General features: G+C 44.7%; 1 protein-coding gene across 1 annotated transcript in view; it reads right to left on the minus strand.

The window, feature by feature from the left end:
• Positions 1 to 20,323, minus strand: part of INSC (INSC spindle orientation adaptor protein) — a 122,389-nt gene that overhangs the window by 39,910 nt on the left and 62,156 nt on the right. The window contains exons 6-7 of the mRNA XM_062198103.1: positions 9,562 to 9,675; positions 2,854 to 2,979 (exon numbers count right to left, since the gene is read on the minus strand). Coding sequence (XP_062054087.1) covers positions 2,854 to 2,979; positions 9,562 to 9,675 — 240 coding nt within the window. The remainder of the gene's footprint in view (positions 1 to 2,853; positions 2,980 to 9,561; positions 9,676 to 20,323) is intronic.

Genomic DNA, 20,323 nt, shown 5'->3' on the forward strand with positions numbered 1-20,323 from the left:
ATTAAATCACTGCTGTGTGCTCCTGAGCAAGTTGCTTCACTTCTCTGAGTCCCCCTTCCTTCTGCAAACAACAGGGATGAGGACAGCATTCAGGGAAGGCAACCGTGGCAAGGACCGAATGGCACGGTGAAAGCAGGGGGCACAGCACCGCGCTGGCCCAAAGCAAGTATGTGAAGTGTGTGAGGCATTGCGCTGGGTGTCACTGACCTGGCACCCCCACTGCCTGCTAGAACAGGGAGAAACACCTCCCATAGATGGCCACACAGTCACTATGCTCAGCTTTAGGGACACAGTGATGCTGCACTGACTCAGCCGCGCTGTTGTGGGGTGAGAGTGGCTACACACGACCAAAACAGGCAGCAGGCTGAGTGTGACCCACAGGCCATACCATGGGACATACTGGGCTAGAAGTTGAGCTCCAGGAGATAAGGGGTTTGGCCTGATCTGTTCATTGCTGTATTCCAAGCACCTTAATGATACCTGGCAAACGGCCGATCCTTAATAAATATTTGAATATTTGCTGAGTGGTTGGATGCCATGCTGTGTGATGCTGTGGAAGCAGCTATTGTACTTCTCTGGGCCTCCATTTCTGCATCTGTGCAATGAGGATGCTTTCGAGCTTGAGTCAAGCATCCAGTGAGACCAGCGTACTTGTGGAGTCCCTGTGAACATGCTGCCACTGCAGGAGAGTGTAGCTCTGCCCGGGCCCGCCCATGAGCCCTTCTCGGGGAGTTCTACTGCTGCTCAGAGCCCAGCACAGGGGAGATGTTACAGGACCCCTTGTCTGACCTGCAGGAGGGGGTGCCCAGATGGACCGCTATCCCCTATGCCCCAAGGGCTCTGACACACAGGTGCAGGGACACATTCAGTGTTCTCAGAGTACCCATTAAACCAGCAAGGCAGCAAAACAGGCTGGGCTCCAACTTGGCTCCAACACTTACTAAGTGATTTTAGGAAGTTGCTTAAACTGTCCGAGTTCCTGTTTCCTTGTCTTTAAGATGGAGCTATTCAGAGTGCTCGCCTTACAAGGTTCTGGTGCATTAACCAAGGGATGTGCATACTAGGCTGCCTCAGCACCTGCACAGGGTAAGCCCTAAACAAGGAGCATCCTTTCCTCCTCTTGTCCAGTTGGGCGGAGCCCGACTCCCAGGCCTGGGCCAGCTTGTCTGGCCCGAGATTCAACCGGAGTTTGGAGCAGCAGCTGAAAGGTGGAAGGAAAAATCGCCTCCAGTTGTCCCAGCTGCACATATTTTCAGATCTAAACAAAAAAAGCCCTCCTTGTTTTTCTTCCCTGAATTTAAAACTTCCTGCTGTTCTGAAAATGCATGAAAGCAAGTGACCCACTGCCTTTGGAGGGCTGGTGATACCAAGCCCTCCTTCCATTCATCGCGTCAACCAGAAACACACTGATTGGCCATTTGGCCTTTTTCCAAGGAGGAAGTTTTAAGGGGAAAGAGAAGAACTTTAGCACTTAACACTGTAGATGCTCACTGCATGCCCATCACTGAACTCTCCCCGACCGGGTCTCTCTGTCTCTCTCTCCTCTAGGTCCCCATCTAAGAGGGCACACTCATTTGCATGTCTGTGCTCACACAGAGTCCACTGGAACCCAGAGAAACGCAATGCAATTGGTTTCAGTCTCGGGAGACCGGGGTCTGGATTCTGGCTGTGGCAATTTGTAGCTACACGACCTTGAGCACATCACTTCACTCCTTGGTGCACACTTACCCATTGTCCAAGAGGACCAGGGCATCAGCACTGACCTCTTACTGCCAAACCCAGTGCTCACAGCAACTGAAGGTGAAGGCTCCCAACCCTGTGGGAAGGGGGCATTGTCCAGAGGGCTGGCTCAGGCTCCTATGCTATCACGCTGTGTACCCTTAGACAAATTGCTTCTCCATTCTGAACCACAGACTGTCATCAGTAAAATGAGCAAACTCTCCATCCACCCTCGGCTGACAGTCTCTCTGAGTCATGATCCCAGGACCCTGTCCCAGTGTAGCTGGAAAGAGGCAGGGTGGAAAGTAGGATGACCACTCATCTAGGAGCCCAGACCAATGTGAAGAAGCTGGGAATAGAATGGGGGATATCTCGGCAGCCAGCACCAAACTGCTGGACACAGAAACAAAGGAAAGGGGACAATTTGCTTGCCTATCCCCACCTAGATCAACGCACAAGAGCAGTGGAGCACCAACCCAGGATCTCATCAGCACCACAACTGTCTTAAGACACACCCAGCCTGCCTGCTTCTCCCCCACAGGTTTTCAACCTCTTTCCTGGAAACTTGGTGGGAAATTCTAAAACATCAGCCCTGGCTTCCCCAGCTCCAGACAGGCATCAGAGTACCACGTTCCCTCCATGACCCACCCTACCGTGTACCATATTGACCCAACTGCCACTTGGATTTGGACTTCAGTTTCCATACCTAAGCCCCCCAGCCCTCAGTGGAGTGGAACCCTACCTGCTCTCCTTTGTACAGCTCCATCCCCTGAGGGGTTGGACCCCTTCCTTTTCCTGGGGCCCTGCTGGGAGTGAGAGACCAACCACCCTGAACCTCAACACCGCTCTCCACCCAACTTGCCCACTCCTGCTCAGCTCTACCCGCTGGGCTCTGTCGCTCACGGCACCCAGGAGCGGCAGAGTGCACCTTTAGGCCTGGCCTGGTCATGCTGCTCAGTCTGTCCCCTTCACCTCTACACTCACTCCCACAGGCAGGGTTCCAGAAGCCACACCTGAATGGTGCCAGGGAGGAGGAAGGGCCGAGAGACTGCTCTGTGAAGAGGGCCAGATGGCCACCAGGAGGCGTGCCCTCCCTCTCTTCCCACCTGGCTCAGGGACCTGAGCTGGCCTCACCTTCTCCAGCTGGTGGACACCCTCCTCCACGCAGCAGATGGAGGCCAGTGTGCGGAGCGCCTGGGGGTACAAGCACCGGAGGTTATCCTGTCTGCAGACCTTGAACAGGGCTACGACGCCTCCTTCCTGGCAAGAGAAAGAAAATGTCACGTGACCTCACTGTGGCACCTCCCCTGGGGCTGCCTGGAGAATGACTGACGCCCACACCCAGCAGACAGCTTCTGGGTCCACACGCGCTCACACACTCACAGCCATGCTACAGTCACGGCTGGCTCCACAATGTCCCTCCTGCTAATCCAAGACGGAGCAGGGATTCCTCAAATGCTTCTGGGGCTTAGAGGCCAAGGCCAGGGTCAACACCATTCAACACAGCTCCCATATCCCCGGCAACTCCTTTCAGCAGTGCCCATACAAAGCAGGCCTGGAGCCATCAGAAACATAAAGGACTTCAAAAAGATTGTGGAAAAATCAAAGGAAAAGAGAGGCTGATATTAGTGCAAAAAATATTTGCAACTGGTACATAGATTTTTTAAAAATATCCATGTTCCACAAAATGTTTGAAACCACTCGTAGGTCCTAGAAACAGCTCTGAAGCAGGTGGAGGGAAGTGAAGAGTAGACGCCCAGCACCGGCTGGCTGTGCCAGCAGTCAGTCACCTTTCTGCTCCTCACACCTCCTTCCTCCAACTGCCATGGGAGGCACACAGAAGGAGACTTCTACTTACACCAATAACATAATTTATTGCCACTGCATGATGGGAAAAAAATGAAGTCCAGGTGGGTAAAATTATTCACCCCAAATCCACATTATCCTTATTTTGACTCCTTTACTCTTGCTTGTAAAAATGAATCCTTTAGTGTGAACGGAGAGATCTCCCTCTGCGAGAGCTGTTCATGAAAACTTCTTTGCCTTCTCTTGGGAAGTCTTGTCAGCAGTGTTTCCCACCAGGCAGAACTCTGGGAGTGCGGGGCTCATCTCCCGGCTGCCCAGCTGCGAGTCCGAATTATTCTGTAATAATCACTTGGAGCCCGCCCTAGCTCTGCGAGCACAGGTCACACAGGCGACTCACCAAGGTGCCCGGCAGAGCAGTGGCAACACTATCTTGCTCTCCAGGCTGAAGTTGGACCTGCGTGCCTGGGTACTTACCTCGTCACTCCTGGGTCTAGCTAAGCCCATTGAACCTATTCCCAAACCGAGACAAACGCTGTAGACAGAAGGTGAATTCAGCACCATGTCATCCTCTGACACGTTTCTGAGAGCTCTGTCAATGGAAACATGTCTCGAGTATCTACTGCGCGCCAGTCCTGTGCAAATGACTGAACCAATGGTGAATGAGCAATGGGAAGGGAAAGCAGTGACCACCACGGCCCAGCAGAGATTCACCAAAATCACTCCATTCCAGATCTTCCCTTCCCCTCCACTCCAAAAAGACGGGACCTTAGGCCTTTTCCTTCCAGGAGTTTATCTCCTGATCACAACAAGGATCAAGAGGAAGGCGTCCAGCTCGGGGTGTGGGATGATTATTTCTGACATTTTAAAATCAAGTAAGAGAAACATTTCTGTCCCTACTTTCCTCCTAGATCTGAAGGGAAAGAGGACATAGCTTAGGGCTGGTAAAGTCATCCCTGCATTCAACAATACTAACAATACTAGTGCTCACCACGTGCCAGACCTTGTGCCAGGCCCTGAGCAAGACTGCCTCAGTCGCCAGCCTCGCTGAGCTCATGGACTGGCAGTGCAGGTGATCTGAAAAGCAGGCACAAAGCTGTGTGTAAGGGCAGTGAGGGGTAGGTTCCAGGAGCCCCTAGCATAGGCTGGAGGTTTGCAGAAGGATCAACACAGAGACACTCAGATTTCCAATGCACATCATTACTCCAGGAAAAATCAGTCTGCCACAAGATAAGACTCTTACCCTCTGATCCTTTGTTCCACAATCCTTTATCCCTGCCTTGCTACTTTCCCATGGGACAGCTGCTGAGGATTCCACACAAAGACCCTGCTCAGCAAGCCACGGAAGCCAAATCAAGTTATTCTTTAGAGAAGGAAAGAAACAGTAATCGCCAGATCTCCCCAGCCTGCCTCTGGTCTTTAAAATAAGCTCCTTCCATATGAAAATACATGTGAATGTGCATTTATATATGCATGTATTTAATCATATAAATTATATAAATATTTTGTTGATAGGTACCGATTGATAGCTACATCTGGAACAAAGAACACAAGGCCCAAAGCCAGGATGGATGTGGCTGACTCCTTGGCTCAGGAGGCACTGAGCCCAGCACAAGTATATTTAAGCCTCTGCACACACTGCACTAGACCCCCATTATGCCCTTTCCCAAGACAATGAAAAATGTCCTTCTTAGCATTTTAGTTTCTGGGAGAGGAAAAGGGAAAGTCTGGGGCCCAGACTAAGAAAGACCAGATTATTATGGTCCAAATCCTGGCTTTCCTGCTTGTTAGCTTTGGCTAAAAAGAGGGTGATGACTGAGCAACTGGGGGAGCAACTGAGTTGATGTATGTGGAAGACCCTCGAACCAGGTTCAAGGCAGAATCAGGCAATGGAGGTTTCCTAGCTGCAAGGGCATCTTGTGCCCTCACAAAAGGAGTCCCGAGGGTTAGGATAGGTGAGAGGCAGGAAGTAAGGTGGAGTGGCCCCATGGACAATTCTGAAGCCCCCATTCAGGACGCAAGAGCAACAGTCAGCCTTGAGTACAGCTGGGAATCTCCTGAGCTAGCAGAATCACACTGTTGGCTGGAGCTTGTTTAATTTTATAGAAAGCTCTGGGCTCAGAGCCCAGCTATATAACAGTATGAATTATTCACATAGGCTTAGGATGAGCTGTCATAGCGCTGTAAGAGGCCACTTGTGGGGTGTCTATTCTGGTGGTGGCAAGAATAACCAAGGAGAGAGAGTGGGGGTGGGGGAAACTTTGAGACAGCACACGGAAGGGAAGCATCATAGTGAGGTCTGGGGTCATTCCTTGACCTTCAGAAGAACCCAAGAGCTAGACAGGACAAGCCTGAGAAAGGCTGCCCAGAGCCTCTCTTAGAGGCAGTTGAGATAGAGAAAGGCCCCAAAGAGGTAGGTGTTGGAGGCTGCTGTGAGGGACTGCCCCTCATCTGTCACAATGTTGGGACACCTCCTGAGCATCCAAGGTGGGGATTACGTGTCAGGTATGCCAGGGAAGCCAGCTCCTGCCTCGCCGTCAGCACTGGACACCAGCACAGTGATTCTGTGTGAGGAACTCCCTGGCCATCTTCCAGGCTGCAAAGATGAGAGGCACCACAGAATCTCCTCCCCACTTCAAGTGTCTGTCTGCTCTACCCCGAGGACCAGAGACACAAGAATCAGTCGACCTGGGTAAAATCCTAGCTTTGCATGAATGCATATGGCCTTGGACAAGTTGTTTGCATTCTTTCGGACACTCTCTTTCCTCAACATGAAGACCAGGAATTGGAATTCTAGCGCATCAAAGAAGTGCTGAAAGGATGATCTTAGCACAGTGGAGAGCTTAGCACAGTGCTTGATACAAGGGAAGACTCAGTAAATAAGGAAGGATGCGAAGGGGGAGGAAAGCAAGGGTAGGGAAGCGGTGAGAAGGGAGAGGTTGGTAGGAGGAAGAGATGCCCCCAGGAGCAGTTCAGAGCAGTAACAGAGCATAGCTGTGGTTGCCAAACAGCTGCTTCAAATCCCACTCTGTCCCTTGCTAGATGTGTGATCTTCTCACTGCCTCAGCTCCTCCACAAATATAGGGTGGGGGTAGATGCCGTACTACAGCAGACTGTTAGAAGGTTTAAAGAAGTAAAGCACTTAGAACATTATCTGACACATAGTCTAATAAAAATGTTGATTTAGGGGCTGGCCCTGTGACATGATCCCAGCTCCCTTCTAATGCACCTGGGAAAGCAGCAGATGATCCACATGTTTGGACCCCTGCCATCCACATAGGAGACCCAGATAAAGTTCTCTGTGTGTGTGTCCCTCTCTCCCTCCGTAATTCTTTCAAATGACTAAATACATCTTTTTAAAAAAATGTTGAATTTGTTATTACCACTGCAACTTACTACAGCCATTGTCACCTCTGTCACCATCAGAGTTGACCACTTCCAGCTTCAGAAGTCTCAGATTGGCCCGTTCTCCCTCTCACCTGCTGGAGCCTCCCCAGCCTAGCGTTCGCCAGCCTCACACCTGGAGTGGACCAGCTGCTCACTGTGTGCTGCATCAGAAGCAGAGGAAGAGGAAACGCTGATGAAGAGGGAGATGGATTTATTGTGTAGGGGTTTTGCCTGGAAAGAGGCGGACTCTAGCTTTTAGACAACTAGGCTGGTAGCATAGAAAAGGCATCAACTCCAGAACCAGATAAATCTGTGTCCTACAGTCCTTATCTGTAAAACAGGGTCACTGATGCCCATGTCAGAGAGAGGTGTGTAAACATGACACCTGTGCAGAAAGTGCCAGAACAGGGCTTGGCACAGGGAAGCAGCCAACACACAGTAATTCATATTGTCCTTGTTGTTCATGTTCAGTGAGACTCACGTATCCCTGCAGCAGGCTCTGGGAACACTCAAAGGATCATTCCAAATCTTTAAACAAGTACTGTTTTTGAGAGCTGGGAGCTAGTGTTAGGGCAAACAGGAGAATCAAGTAGTGGAGGTACGGGTGGAATAGTAGGAGGATTAAAGAAAGAAATGGAGAAAATAGTGAGTAAATGTGGAAAATAGATCACTTACCTTTATTTCGCAAAATGATGGAGAATAAAACCACAATTGCATCCTGAGTTTTCCCATAAAAACACCAACCAAGCCAGGCAGCATGGTGGATTTGGAAGGCCTCTTAAATACCACAAAGCCCAGCCTCCTCAGATCATGAACCGGGAGCCAGTGCCCCAGTGGCCCAGCCAACCACCTCCAGTGAGTTCACGACAGAGGTGGGATGAGCGCTGCTCCCGGTCCCCACCACCAGGCCTTTCCACCAATGCAAATGTTTAGGATCAGCACTAAGTGGAGCTAAGTCCTCGTCCCCAGAGGAGGCTACCTCTGCGGGAAACACCAGCTTTGGCTCAGCCCTGAACAAGTGTCCCTTCTCTGCTTTTCTGAAAGAAGAGGGCAAAAGCAGGCAGGGGGAGCTGTCTACATCAAGCAGCACTTGAGATGAGATCTTGAGGGCCCAGGCCCTGGCATAGAATCCCTGCAGCTTCAGAGCCTCTGCCCAGCAAAGTTTCATCCCCAGGAAACTCAGAGATCTGTGCTTTCCAAAAAGTATAAAACACTTTCAGGTCCCATGCTGCCACTCAGAGTAAGTCTCACCTCTCCCAGGCCTCACATCCACACCTGGAGCCCAAGCCCAGCCAGTGTTTGCAACTCATTTTGGAAGGAAAATACACTCATCATTCCAAAAGAAATTCAGCTAGCTTCCTTTGAAGTCAATCACTAAACTGATGCTGCTCCACCACAGCACCAGGACAGACCTGCACAGGGTCAGCATGCAGGGAGAAACTGAGGGGAAGAGGACACAATCAGAGTTGAGATGAACTAGGGCAGGCATCTGAAGCAAAGCCACCAGTAAGGACATTTCTATCGAGTCCCAGATCCACTTCCAATTCCAGCTTCCTGCTAAGGTACACCCTGGGAGGCAGCAGGTGATGGCTCAAATACATGGGCTCCTGCACTCATGCAAGAGACCCAGATTGAGTTCCAGGCTCCTTCTTAGCTTTGGCCTGGCCCAGGCCCAGGTGTTATGGGCATTTCAGTAGTGAACCAGGTGATGAAAGATCTCTCTGTGTGTCTGTGTCTGTGCCTGTCTCTGTCTCTCTCAAACAAAGTGAAAATAAAATATTTTTTAAAAGAAGATTTAAAATGAATTTCTGAAATCGAGCCTGTTCCAGTTCAGCCTAAACTCTTCTCTCTTTTCATTTTTCTTGGAAAAGCCCTTGCATTTCCATTTGCAAGGAGGAGGAAAGCACTGGACAGGCACAGACTAGGTGGATTTAGGAACCCACGTTGTCTTGATGCCTGCTGAGCACTGGCCAGAGTCCTTTGTGACAAAGTGACAGAAAGTCAAGTTCTCCTCCTGTTTTTCCAGAGCAGGTAGGCAGATGCTGAGGTTCACAGGATTCCGAGGGGCATAGGAGGAGAATGAGGTGCTGCACAGGACCCTCAAAGAATAAATGCCTCTGAATTTCAGGTATTTTTGTCATCTTTGTAGACCCATTCCTCCTATTGATAACACTACCACTAATGATTATGTGGTACAAGTTGTTATGGGCACAGGATTAAGAGATATGGAGGGGGCTTAACCTTTTTCCTTTGAATGGGGTCAGAAACATTACATAATCTTATACATAAGATGTCAATGGGCCAGATAAATCAAAAGGTGGTCTTTGTTTTAGACTTCACCTGTGGATACCAGGGGTACCACAGCTATCAAGGAAGTAAGGACATGTGGAGATAGGGAAGGAGGTTTGATACATACGATAGACACTGCAGACTGATGATGGAAGATATAGGGGCAACAGCCTTCAAGTGAGAAATGAAATCAGAGGGTCTACCCACCAAGTCCCAGATAAGGAAGGTGACCCTCTTAAGGCTAGGCAGCAAGCTAATGCTGGAGCCAGAACAGACCTCCCAAGCCAGCTGTTCCCACCAAACAAGGGATCTCCCTCTCCTTTTCCCTGGGCCTGCCACTTGGCCCCAGATTATGCCACTCACCTTGGCTATGATGCGGCACAAGGCAGCCCCTTCTTGGGTCAGGCTGAACAGGTTCCCTGTGCTGCACTCCATCGTATAGATGTTCTCTGAGGCATCAATTTTTCTCACCAGTGCCTAAGAAGAAAAAGAAAAATCAGCCTGTTACATACCCATCTGCCCTCTGATCATCTTCCTTAATGGAATACCAGTGGACCCACGCCCCCAACAGTACCCATGGAATCTACACTCCTGCTTCCTCTACTGCCCTGCGGCGGGGCAACAAGGCTCTGGCTTTGGGAAAGGCATGGACCTCGGTGAGGTCTGAGCTATATTTCAGAGATCAGGGCTCATTTCAAACCTAAGGGCTTGAGCAACACACTTGGAATATATTTTCAGTTAACTGAAAATTGGCTCTCAATACCTGTAGACTCACCAGATTATTTTCTCGAGCTACTTGCTCCTAACAAGAACAGAAAATATCAGTGAAATAAACCATCATATTGAAAACCAATGGGGCTGGAGTGTAGTGCAGCTGGTTAAAGCCCCAGCCTGCAGCATCAGCATCCCATATGGGCACTGGTTCAAGATTCAGCTCTCTGCTATGGCCTGGGAAAGCAGTAGAGGATGGCCCAAGTGCTTGGGCCCCTGCACCCACGCGGGAGACCTGGAAGAAGCTCCTGGCTCCTGGCTTCAGATTGATGCAGCTCCAGCCATTGCAGCTGTATGGGGAGTGAACCAGCGGATGGAAGAGTTCTCTCTCTCTCTCTCTCTGCCTCTCCTTCTCTCTCTGTGTTACTCTGACTTTCAAGTAAACAAATAAAAATCTTAAAAAACAATAAAGAAAACCAATGAGTTGTCACAGCTATGATCAAAGAATTTGCTCAGTTTGGATGGCTGTTATCCAATGGTAGACTCCATCTGAGTTACAGAGTGGGGTTAAGTCAAGAAAATCACTCTCCTGTAGTTTCTGTCCCAGTGACATCTCTAGTAGGTGTATAGTCAGGCCAGCTTAGCAACATGGGAATCCTGTTCGAGGGTGGGTAACTCAGTGAGAAATGCCATCCTGACCAAGGATCCAAAACAAATGGTTGGAGGCACTGGGAGTGACTGAACTAGGACCAACAGAGGTCTAGAAGAAAAGCAAATGCAAGATTCACTAACAAATAAGATATGAAGATTATTCCTAGAAGAGCTTGGCTAATTTCTGGGAAAAAAAATCTTGTAACTTGAGACCACTTCATAATCAGCCATTTGCTTTGGAGCATGTGATTTATTGATTGTAAATGATTCCTGCCTGCTAATTAATACGAGTTGTTCAAGTTTCTCCTAGGGGGTGTGCAGATAGAGGCTGGGGAGACTGCCTTTGAAACCCTCAGAGGGGGAAGTTAAGACTTCCTTAGCTGGGTACTCTGAGCAGCCACGTGTGCCATTTCAGCTGCCATGTTTATTTTTTAAGATACAATGATGGATTTGTTTTTAAACAACCCTGGTGTAATGGAAATGACACCTAAAAGGAAATGAGGACCCCAGGGTTCTACTGCAAAATAGGGTGATTAAAGATAATGTTAAATTAGGTGATATTTCTCTGTTTTAGAAATAGAGATGTTTTCACTGCAAAGAAATGTTCAGATAAAAAGATTTTCTTTGATTGGACATTGAACAGTGTACATATGTAATAAAACATCACATTGTACCCCCATAAATATGTACAATTTGTATATGCCTGTTCAATTTTTTAATTAAAAAAAGGAGATCTGAGTTCTAGCCTTAGCTTGCCTTTAACACACTTTGCTAATGGAGTATGCATATGATTCAAATCCTGGTTCTGCTACTTCTGTTTATATGCCCTGGAGCAAGCAATTTAGCCTTCCTTTGCCTCAGTTTTCTTATGCGTAAAATGGTGGAAACAACAGTGTCTACCTCTTAAGGTACTTGTGCCCATTTCTTAAGACTGTTAGTATATACAAGGGACTTCTACTGGTAGACACAAATATTAGCAGTTACTATTTTGTGATCTTGGGCAGTTGAGATAAATCCCATATACTTTGGCTTTTTCAGTTGTAAAGTGGTTAAACTTAAAGGAGTTGAGGTTCATAGCAAATGGTTTTCTCTCTTCTTCTTTATTTAAACTCATAGGAATTCCTCACATGCATAGCACGCTAATCCTCTACATATAGAAGCCCAAGATTAAGTATGTATTTACTCAAACTACATTAAATACAAAAATCATACCCAAAGATTGAGCAGAGGCCCTTGAATGAGAGTTAATAAAAGGTAAAATTGATAACTGAGACTTGTCACTACAATCCTCTACAATGAACATACTTCTTAGAATCTCCCCATCATTACTGTAAGCAACCACACATGTGATACTCACGCTCATGTAAAAATGCAGATTTCATATATTGGGGTCCTGTACCTAAATGGTAATTACCTAATGTTCCTGATTAGTGTTTGCACTTGAAGCAAATTAGCATTACATTAAACAATTCAAACCCAATGTCTTTTGCAATCAGCTGCTAATATTAGACCATTTATGTCTGAGAATAAATTCATGTTAATGTCTATACACATATATACACTAATTACACCTCAGATATGCCTCATTTAATCAGATCTCTGACAAAGAAAAGTTGTAAGCATCTTTTCCAGAGCTTACATTTGGAAAGATACAAGACCAAAAGCCCTACTGAAACACCACAAACTGTCAGAATAGGAAGGGTCAAAGCTTTTGTCCAGTCCTCATTTCAGTTAATGAAACTGACACCCAGAAACTTGATCTGGGGTAAAGCTAGACCCTGACCCCTCTGTATCCGATTTCTTATTTTCAGAGGTCAGTGAATCCATCTCCTTCCATACCAGCAGGACACTTCATGTCACCTGCACTAGTGGATGGAGGCCTCGAGGCAAGGATACTAGCTGGCCGCATTAGCAGTTCTTACCAATAGGAGAGTGGTTCTCCACCCTGGCCTCTCATTCCCATCTAACACTCTGTGCAGGAGTGACTAGGGCTCCTCCAACAGGAAGCATAGTCGACTGGAAACCCTGCTGCTCCTGGATCTTGTGTTGGATCTTTCCCTGAGCTACTCCAGCTGTGACTGAGAACAGCAGGACTGGGCCAGGAGACTCTTCTCTCAGGTGACCGTGGCTCGGTTCTCTGTCTGATTCTCTTCCTGCTCCATCCTTCCTTCCTCCTTTTCTTTCTGAGAAGTCAGGCCCGCAATGTGCTTTCCAAACTGCAACTGCTCTCTCCCTTCTTCCTTCACAGGAATTGCCTACCCATTCCTGTCCTGATCTCTATTTCAAACTAATACTGCTTCATCAGTCTGTATCATGAGAAGAGTGGTGAAAGAATAAAAACAAAATAAATAGCCTGGATAATAAATATGTTCTTAAAAGACAAGCTAGGCAGATATGAGACAAACACATGAAAAAATTCTAAAGACCAGGACACAGGAGTAACAGGAGTTAAGGAGATGTGTGCACTCCAACTGCTCTAAGTAAAGAATTGGAAAAGAATTATCTGTTTTGTTTCACAATAAGAAAAAACTGACTGCAACCCAGTAAAATCTGTCTGACGTGAGGTAGGCTCTCAAAGAGCAGGTGGCAATGAGTTCCTTGGAGGATCCTGGAGAATATTATGAAGCCTCCTCCTAAAGCCTAAGATAGAGAGTCCATAACTAGACATGGCAGAGCAGCTCATCTATGCAAAGGAGTTCCTAAAATGTGACAGATTAAAAATGGCTACAGTCTTTTCTACTGCTATAGAGAGATGTGTTCTGATTCTCCTTCCCTTGAATCTTGGTTGGCCTTAATGCCTTGTTTGACCAACAAAAGCTAACACTTGGCCGATGTAATGTCCTAGGATTCCCAGGGCCAGATCATAATAAGCCTTGAAGCTTCTACCCAGGCTCCCAGGCTCCTTGAAACAGCCTTTTGGGAGCTCTGAATTGACAGGTAAGAAGTCTGATAACTCTGAAACAGTCAAGTTGGAAATACACACACACACACATATATGTATACATACAAGATCACTATCAATACTCTTGGCTGAGACCAGCCTTCCAGCCATGCCCTCCAAGATGCAATACATGAGTGTGAAGCTGTATAGGCCTCTCCAAACCATCTTCCAGCTAAACATCACCTCTACTGATGCCTCATGGAGTGGAAATCATTCAGCCAAGCCCTATCCAAATTCTTGGCCCTTAAAACCATGGGATAGAATTAAAGTGGTTAATGTTGGGATTTCTTTGTTGCTGTTTGTTCTGTTTTTGTTTTGTTTTGATGCTTTAAACGTGTTCCAGAACATAGGAACAGACTACAGAGATCAGCATGTATTATGCTAAGGATTACTGGATACACATCCAGAGGAAAGGTTTTGGATGTGGAAACATAACATCATTTCTGTCTTAAGGGAACGTGCCAGAGAAATACATGAAGTTTGGACATACTGAAGAAGAGCTAGACAAAACAACAGCCTAATCCAAATGTAGATTAGTAAATGTTCAGATGGGAAAATATCTTTTGTGTGAGGATATCTAATTTAGGAAGATAAAAGTGGTTAAGATTTGTTGGATTTGGAGGAATTTGGAAGACCCAGAACTTAAGTGATTCCATTTGTCTCAATGAAGGAAATCCTAAAGTCTTTAAGAGTTTCTAGAAAAATAAAAGAATGTGCCAGAATGCAAAGGGAAATATAAGTAGGGAAAGCTGCTCAGATCCAGATCCACTTACTCTATGAGCCAGACAGAAAGACAGCCATGTAAGAAGGAAAGTAAAACATTAAAAATTCAACTGAGTTCCTCTTAACAACTTTTTTAAAGATTTATTTATTTATTTGAATGTCAGAATTAGAGAGAGAAGGCAGGGAAGGGAGGGAGGGAGAGCTCTTCTATCCACTAGTTCATTCCCCAGATGGCCACAGCAGCCAAGGCTGGGCCAGGATGAAGCCCGGACCAGGAACTCACACATGGGAACAGGCACCCAAGCTTCTTTTAGGTGTCCTACATGGGTTCAGGGGCCCAAGCGTCTAAGCCATCTTCTACTGCTTTTCCAGGCCATAGCAGAGAGCTGGATCAGAAGAGCAGCTGGGACTAGAACTGGAGCCCATTTGGGAACCTGCTGCAGGCAGAGGGTTAATCTACTGAGCCATAGCACCGGCCCTGCTCCACTTTTGATCCAGCTCCCTACTAATGTGCCTGGGAAAACAGCAAAATATGGCCCAAGTGTCTGGGCCCCTGCCACCAGGTGGGAAACCCAAATGAAGCTCCTGGCTTTGGCGTGGCCCAACCCTGGCTCTAGTGGCCATTTAGTGAACCAGCAAATGGAAGATCTCTTTCTCTCTCTCTATAACTCTGCCTTTCAAATAAATAAATAAATGAATCTTTTTTTCTTTTTTTAGAAAAAAGGGATTGACAGAAGGAAAGAGAACAGTAGAGACATAGTTCATTACTAGGAAAAAAAAGATGTAACAAGAAGAAATATTACTCAAGCCTGAAATATTCAAAAGGTGTGGAAAATTAGTACACTGAGAAGCACGTGGCAGAGGGGCTGGTCCTCACAAGGCCCACGGAGCCAGACCACAGGAACATCAGTTGTGGTCTCAGTTCAGGGAGTTTCTGAGGCTGATTCTCCATACACAACACAGGGATCTTAAAGGCTAACCAACTTTCTAGCAAGAGGCAAGGACAACAGCCATGACGATATAGAACTAAAAGTGCCTTTGCATCCTATCCCAAAGGAATAGTTGCTCATTTGTCCCTGACTTGAGAAATGAGTGACCTCTTACACATTTTTAATTCGACAGCTAAAATTTTTTGTCATATATTTAAAACACAATGTTGAAAGGGATGTAATTTCCATAAATATTGCCATAAATAAAACCATTACATCATTCTTTGAGATGTAGTCAATGGAATGTAAATACCAAAACAACTTGATATCATCATCATCCATTGAAAAATAACCTATTTTTTCAACATTTTGCATCTTTTCTTCATTATATATATATTCCCATTCTAATCTTCCCTCAGAATGTTACCTTAATATATTTAAGTGTTATATTGATCACCATTATCATACTTACCATTGAAATTTGAAATTTAATTTTATTTGTCATTGTTTATTATGTCTCCAAAAGTTTAAAAACATTGCCTTGATTGAGTTACCACTACATTTATTATTAGCATAATCAGTCAAAACAAAATAGTTTATAAATTTTGTTGAATGATTATCAATCCTAAAAATTAAAGTTTTGTTATAAATATATCTCAATGAGATGAATGAGGCTTTTATCCTTTTCAGATTTTCATATTCATACACTTATCTTTGACTGAATATTGGCTTAAAACTATATGTTTAAATATAAACTCTGAAAAATCTTGTTCCCCTAAATCCAAGGGGGAATAGGAATTTAAACAGCCACATGCTCAATCCTTGCTGCACCTTCTAAATTATGTGATCACTCAGTGACCTATCATCAAACACTATTTTCATTATCTGGCAGCTGATGACTCTTGTAAATTAGTCTTTAATTCTGCTGAGAACAATGAATTGGAAACCACTAGACTTGTTTTACAAAAGAATTTGTTACCCAATTATTAGAGATGTTCCCTCACTCATTCTCGAGTTCTGAGGCAAATTAGAAAAGTACTTCATCAAGACTTATCAATTAATTATAAATAGTAATCATAGACTTTTATTTTAGAATATTTTGGTCACCCAAATTATTCAGAAAGAATCTGGAAAAATCAAAATGTTATTAATTTCAGTACCACCACAATTCTCCAGTAAAATATTTTGTGCTTCAAATGTTTCATCAAACCCTTGAAGCTACACTTTATACATATTTAATTTATAGAAAATACCCTAATCTGATTGGCAAAGACAGTCCTTTCAAGCCAAACTGATCAGACAAGTCACACTTACCTTTCTCTCAATAAAGACCTGATTTCATTTTTAACTAAAAAAATGTGTTGATATGTTTCAAGAAATCCTATTAAACCACTGATAAATAATTATGAAGATCATTCTTTAAGGTACAAATGCTAAAAACTGTTGATATTAAAATAACTTAGATCTAAAATAAAATGTATATGTTATAAAGCTGAGATAAAATTATGTACTGAATTTGTGACCCTGCAAAATAATATATTGCTAATGTTCTAAGTTAACTATAAATCTAGGGCCAGCATTTCAGTATAGCGGGTAAAACCACCGCCTGCAACATGGGCACCCCATATGGGCACCAGTTCCAGTCCTGGATGCTCCACTTCTGATCCAGCTCCTTGCTAATGCACCCGGGAAAGCAGCGGACGATGGCCCAGGTCCCTGGGCCCCTGAGCCCATGTAGGAGACCCAGATGAAGCTCCTTGTTCCTAGCTCCCGGCTTTGGCCTGACCCAGCCCCAGCCACTGCAGCCATTTGGGGAGTGAATCAGCACATGGAAGATCTCTCTCTCTCTCTCTCTCTCTCTCTCTGTACCTGTACCTTTCAAATAAATAAAAATAAAACCTTTTAAAAATTATAAATCTAAGAATATGATAAGAGACATAGTGTTCCTTCAGTAAAGAGTTGTATACATGTATTGAACTTTGGTGTTTATCTGTAGGAAATAATTAAATAAGAATTTTAAAATTAGAAATAACTTGATCAATTTCAGGCATTCTTATGATCAATCTTCCTTACATTTAAAGATGGAAAATGATATATAATGCTTAAGTCTAATTATAATTAGTTCATCTTAAGCAATAGTTTCATCTTCTGCTAACAGAGTATAAACTGATACAAATATTTCAAAGAAAATTCCCAGAAAATGGACTTTAGCTGCTTTCTTAAATAATGAGTAGCAAATCTGAAGAAAAAAATCATGTAAATCTTGTGTTCATATTCAAGATGTATTCCAATACATCTTGAAATACTTGATTATTCTCAAAACCATTCCAGTTACATTTAAAAGAATTATAAATCCTTTAGAATTTTTGATCTTCAAAAATACTTTTCCTTCCAGCTAATATGACAACTGAGAGTCGAATATAAAAAACAGCTGAAAGGAATTGTTTTGATAAAAATAGTGCTCTCTCTGCTTCGATCTAACGAGAATGTTTCTCAAGAACAATACCCTACAGTAGTCACACCATCCATGGGGCATGTGTTACAGGACCCTCAGTGGATACCTGAAATTCTGGCTAGCACCAGATAGTATATATACAGTTTTTTCCTGAAATAGAGTTTAATTTATAAATTAGGTACAGTAAGAGATTAACAATACTAAAGAGAACAATTATAACAATAGACGATGGCAAAAGCTATGTGTGTGTGGTTTCTCTTTCTCAAAAAAATCATAATTCCTCATTCCACTCTAGTAATATTTTCAGACCACAGCTGTCAGCAGGTAACTAAAAATCACAGAAAGCAAAACCTCAGATAATGCGAGCACTACTGTGTTTGAGCATAAATGGATGAAAGAAGTCAAATAAACGGGAAACTTTCAGAATCACCCCTCCAAGCACGCACTCACACGCAGTGTACCACATATCTGAATTCAAAAAAATCCCACACTGGAAAAAATACACAATTTCTAACGTCTCTCTCAAGAGAAACAAGTGAAAAACAAGGAAATAATTCACAGAGACCTAAGGGTTTAACGGTTCATTCATGATGGCTTCTCCTCGGCTTGAGTCACCACTCTCTCCCTGAGGTTCCTTCATGGCAGTGCGACACTGTGAGATTTGGGATGGGTGATACTTTTTCTTTGGAGAGTGATAGAAGGAGTATCAAAATCTCAGAGTATTATTGGGAAGATTATTTTTAGGAAAGAACACAAATAAAGATTGGAGATCTGGAAATAGATTTCCTTGAAACTATATGCTTACATTTCTCTTAGGAAATATTTGGGACCCTGGATAATGCAGTGCAGTTAAAGCAAATGTGAAGAGCACTGGTCTGAGTCTCTTCAAGGAGCTTAAGTCAGCATTTAGCGGGGGCTAGGAATGAAGACATCTCGAATATGCTGGATGGGAAAGAATGTAAGTAAATCAAGTCCTAGTAAAGTAGCTGCAAATTCCTGACTTTGCAGGAAGATAAAAATCTTATCAAATGCCTTTCAGTGAGAAAGGAGACATTTTTCTCCCATATATGGTAAACACAATACCACAATTAACCTATAGTGACTGCTTTCCCAGTGAGTGTCTATCCACAAATCTTTGTGGACTGTGGACAACAGAAACAAATTGACATCTTGCTGAGGCTGCAACCAAAACCATACCCTCAACCAGTCCTCTTTCTCTCAGCCACAAACGAGAGTCTGTTAAGGCCTTTCGTGAATCCTTAGGCTGAGTCCCAAGGCAAAACGTTGCCTGGGGCCTAGGAACTGAGGGTTGGCCTATATTAACTCTCTATGACTGTAGGGCTAGTGCTGTGACACTATTGTGCATCCAGTGCACTAACAGCCCTTTCAATTTTGTTTGTGAGAAACTGAGAATTTCTGCTCAAAACCTTCCTGTTACTATGCAAACAGCTTGAACTGCAGCTGCTGAAGAAAACACAACTTTATCCCACCCCTAGCCCACCCTGGGAGCCTCACCCTGGCTGGCTGGGATGAATAGAATAAGAAAATTGAAAAAATGGCTTTTACCTATGGAGTTGGAACTTTGAATTATTCTCAAGAGTAAATGGATTCTAGATTGTTTTCCCCTTTATTTATCTTCCATGAAGTTTTAAAATAGGATAGGCAGTACATAAAAATTTTGCAAATCTTTATTTTTCTCATCTTGCAGTTACATTTGCATTGTTTGTGCTGCCATTTAATCTCACTGCAGCCTCTGCTTACCAGTATCAGAAATAGCTGTGCAAAACCTGAGCTTGGAAAATACATGGCAACTTCAAGAAGTTCATGGAAAAACTAAGACAAGCATTTTATTTATTTTTGTTTAAAATTGACAAACAGAGACACAGAGAACTCCAACCTATTGGCAGACTCCCCACATGCCTGTGAGGGCCAGGACCAGATCAAGACTGAAGCTGGGAGCTGGGAATTCAACCCAAGTCTTCCACATGGGTGGCAGGATCCCACATTTGAGCCATCATTGCTGCCTCCCAGGGTCTGCATTGGCAGGACGCTCGAATCAGAAGTGAAGCCAAGAATCTAACGCAAGTATTCCAATGTGGGATGCAGTTATCTTAACCACTAAGCTAAGCATCAGCCCAGATGAGTCTATTTTGTGCAAACAATTGTGAAACTTTTACATGGTTTTCCATATTACTCATTTTCCATGAACTGCTGAAGACCTCTCATGGAGCAGGAAGCAAATGCTGAACTTGAGTGGTAGCAAATCAATCTAGGAACCAATTTAATGACCATAGTATTTCTGAACCTTCTGTAAGCAAGGTCTAGGGTTGCCCCAAGGTGATTCCAAAAAGATCCGCAAAAAGGTGTGGGCTGTTATTCTGGGGGAATGGCTTCATGAAGGTAAGAAAGGACTGCTTGCACAGATGGCCAACCTGCTCCCCTAAGGCGCCCCATCACACTCTTGCCTCCAACCTAGATAGGGATGTCGGCAACACCACCTTGCTGGCTTGCTCCCCACTCCTCCATGTCACTCACTGAGAGTGTGGGATGGGTTGTCTGGGAAGAAGGAACAGAGTGTGCTCAAATGAGTGCCTCTCTTCTCTTAGGAAGGTCCCTCTCATTTGATCCCTTTTGGAAGACAGGTGCATCCCTCAGGTGAGATCTGAGATTGTTCAATTCAACCAGGGACAAGGAAAAATTTAGTTGCAAGATAAA

Source organism: Lepus europaeus, chromosome 7 (assembly GCF_033115175.1).
Source record: "Lepus europaeus isolate LE1 chromosome 7, mLepTim1.pri, whole genome shotgun sequence".
NCBI lineage: Eukaryota > Metazoa > Chordata > Mammalia > Lagomorpha > Leporidae > Lepus > Lepus europaeus.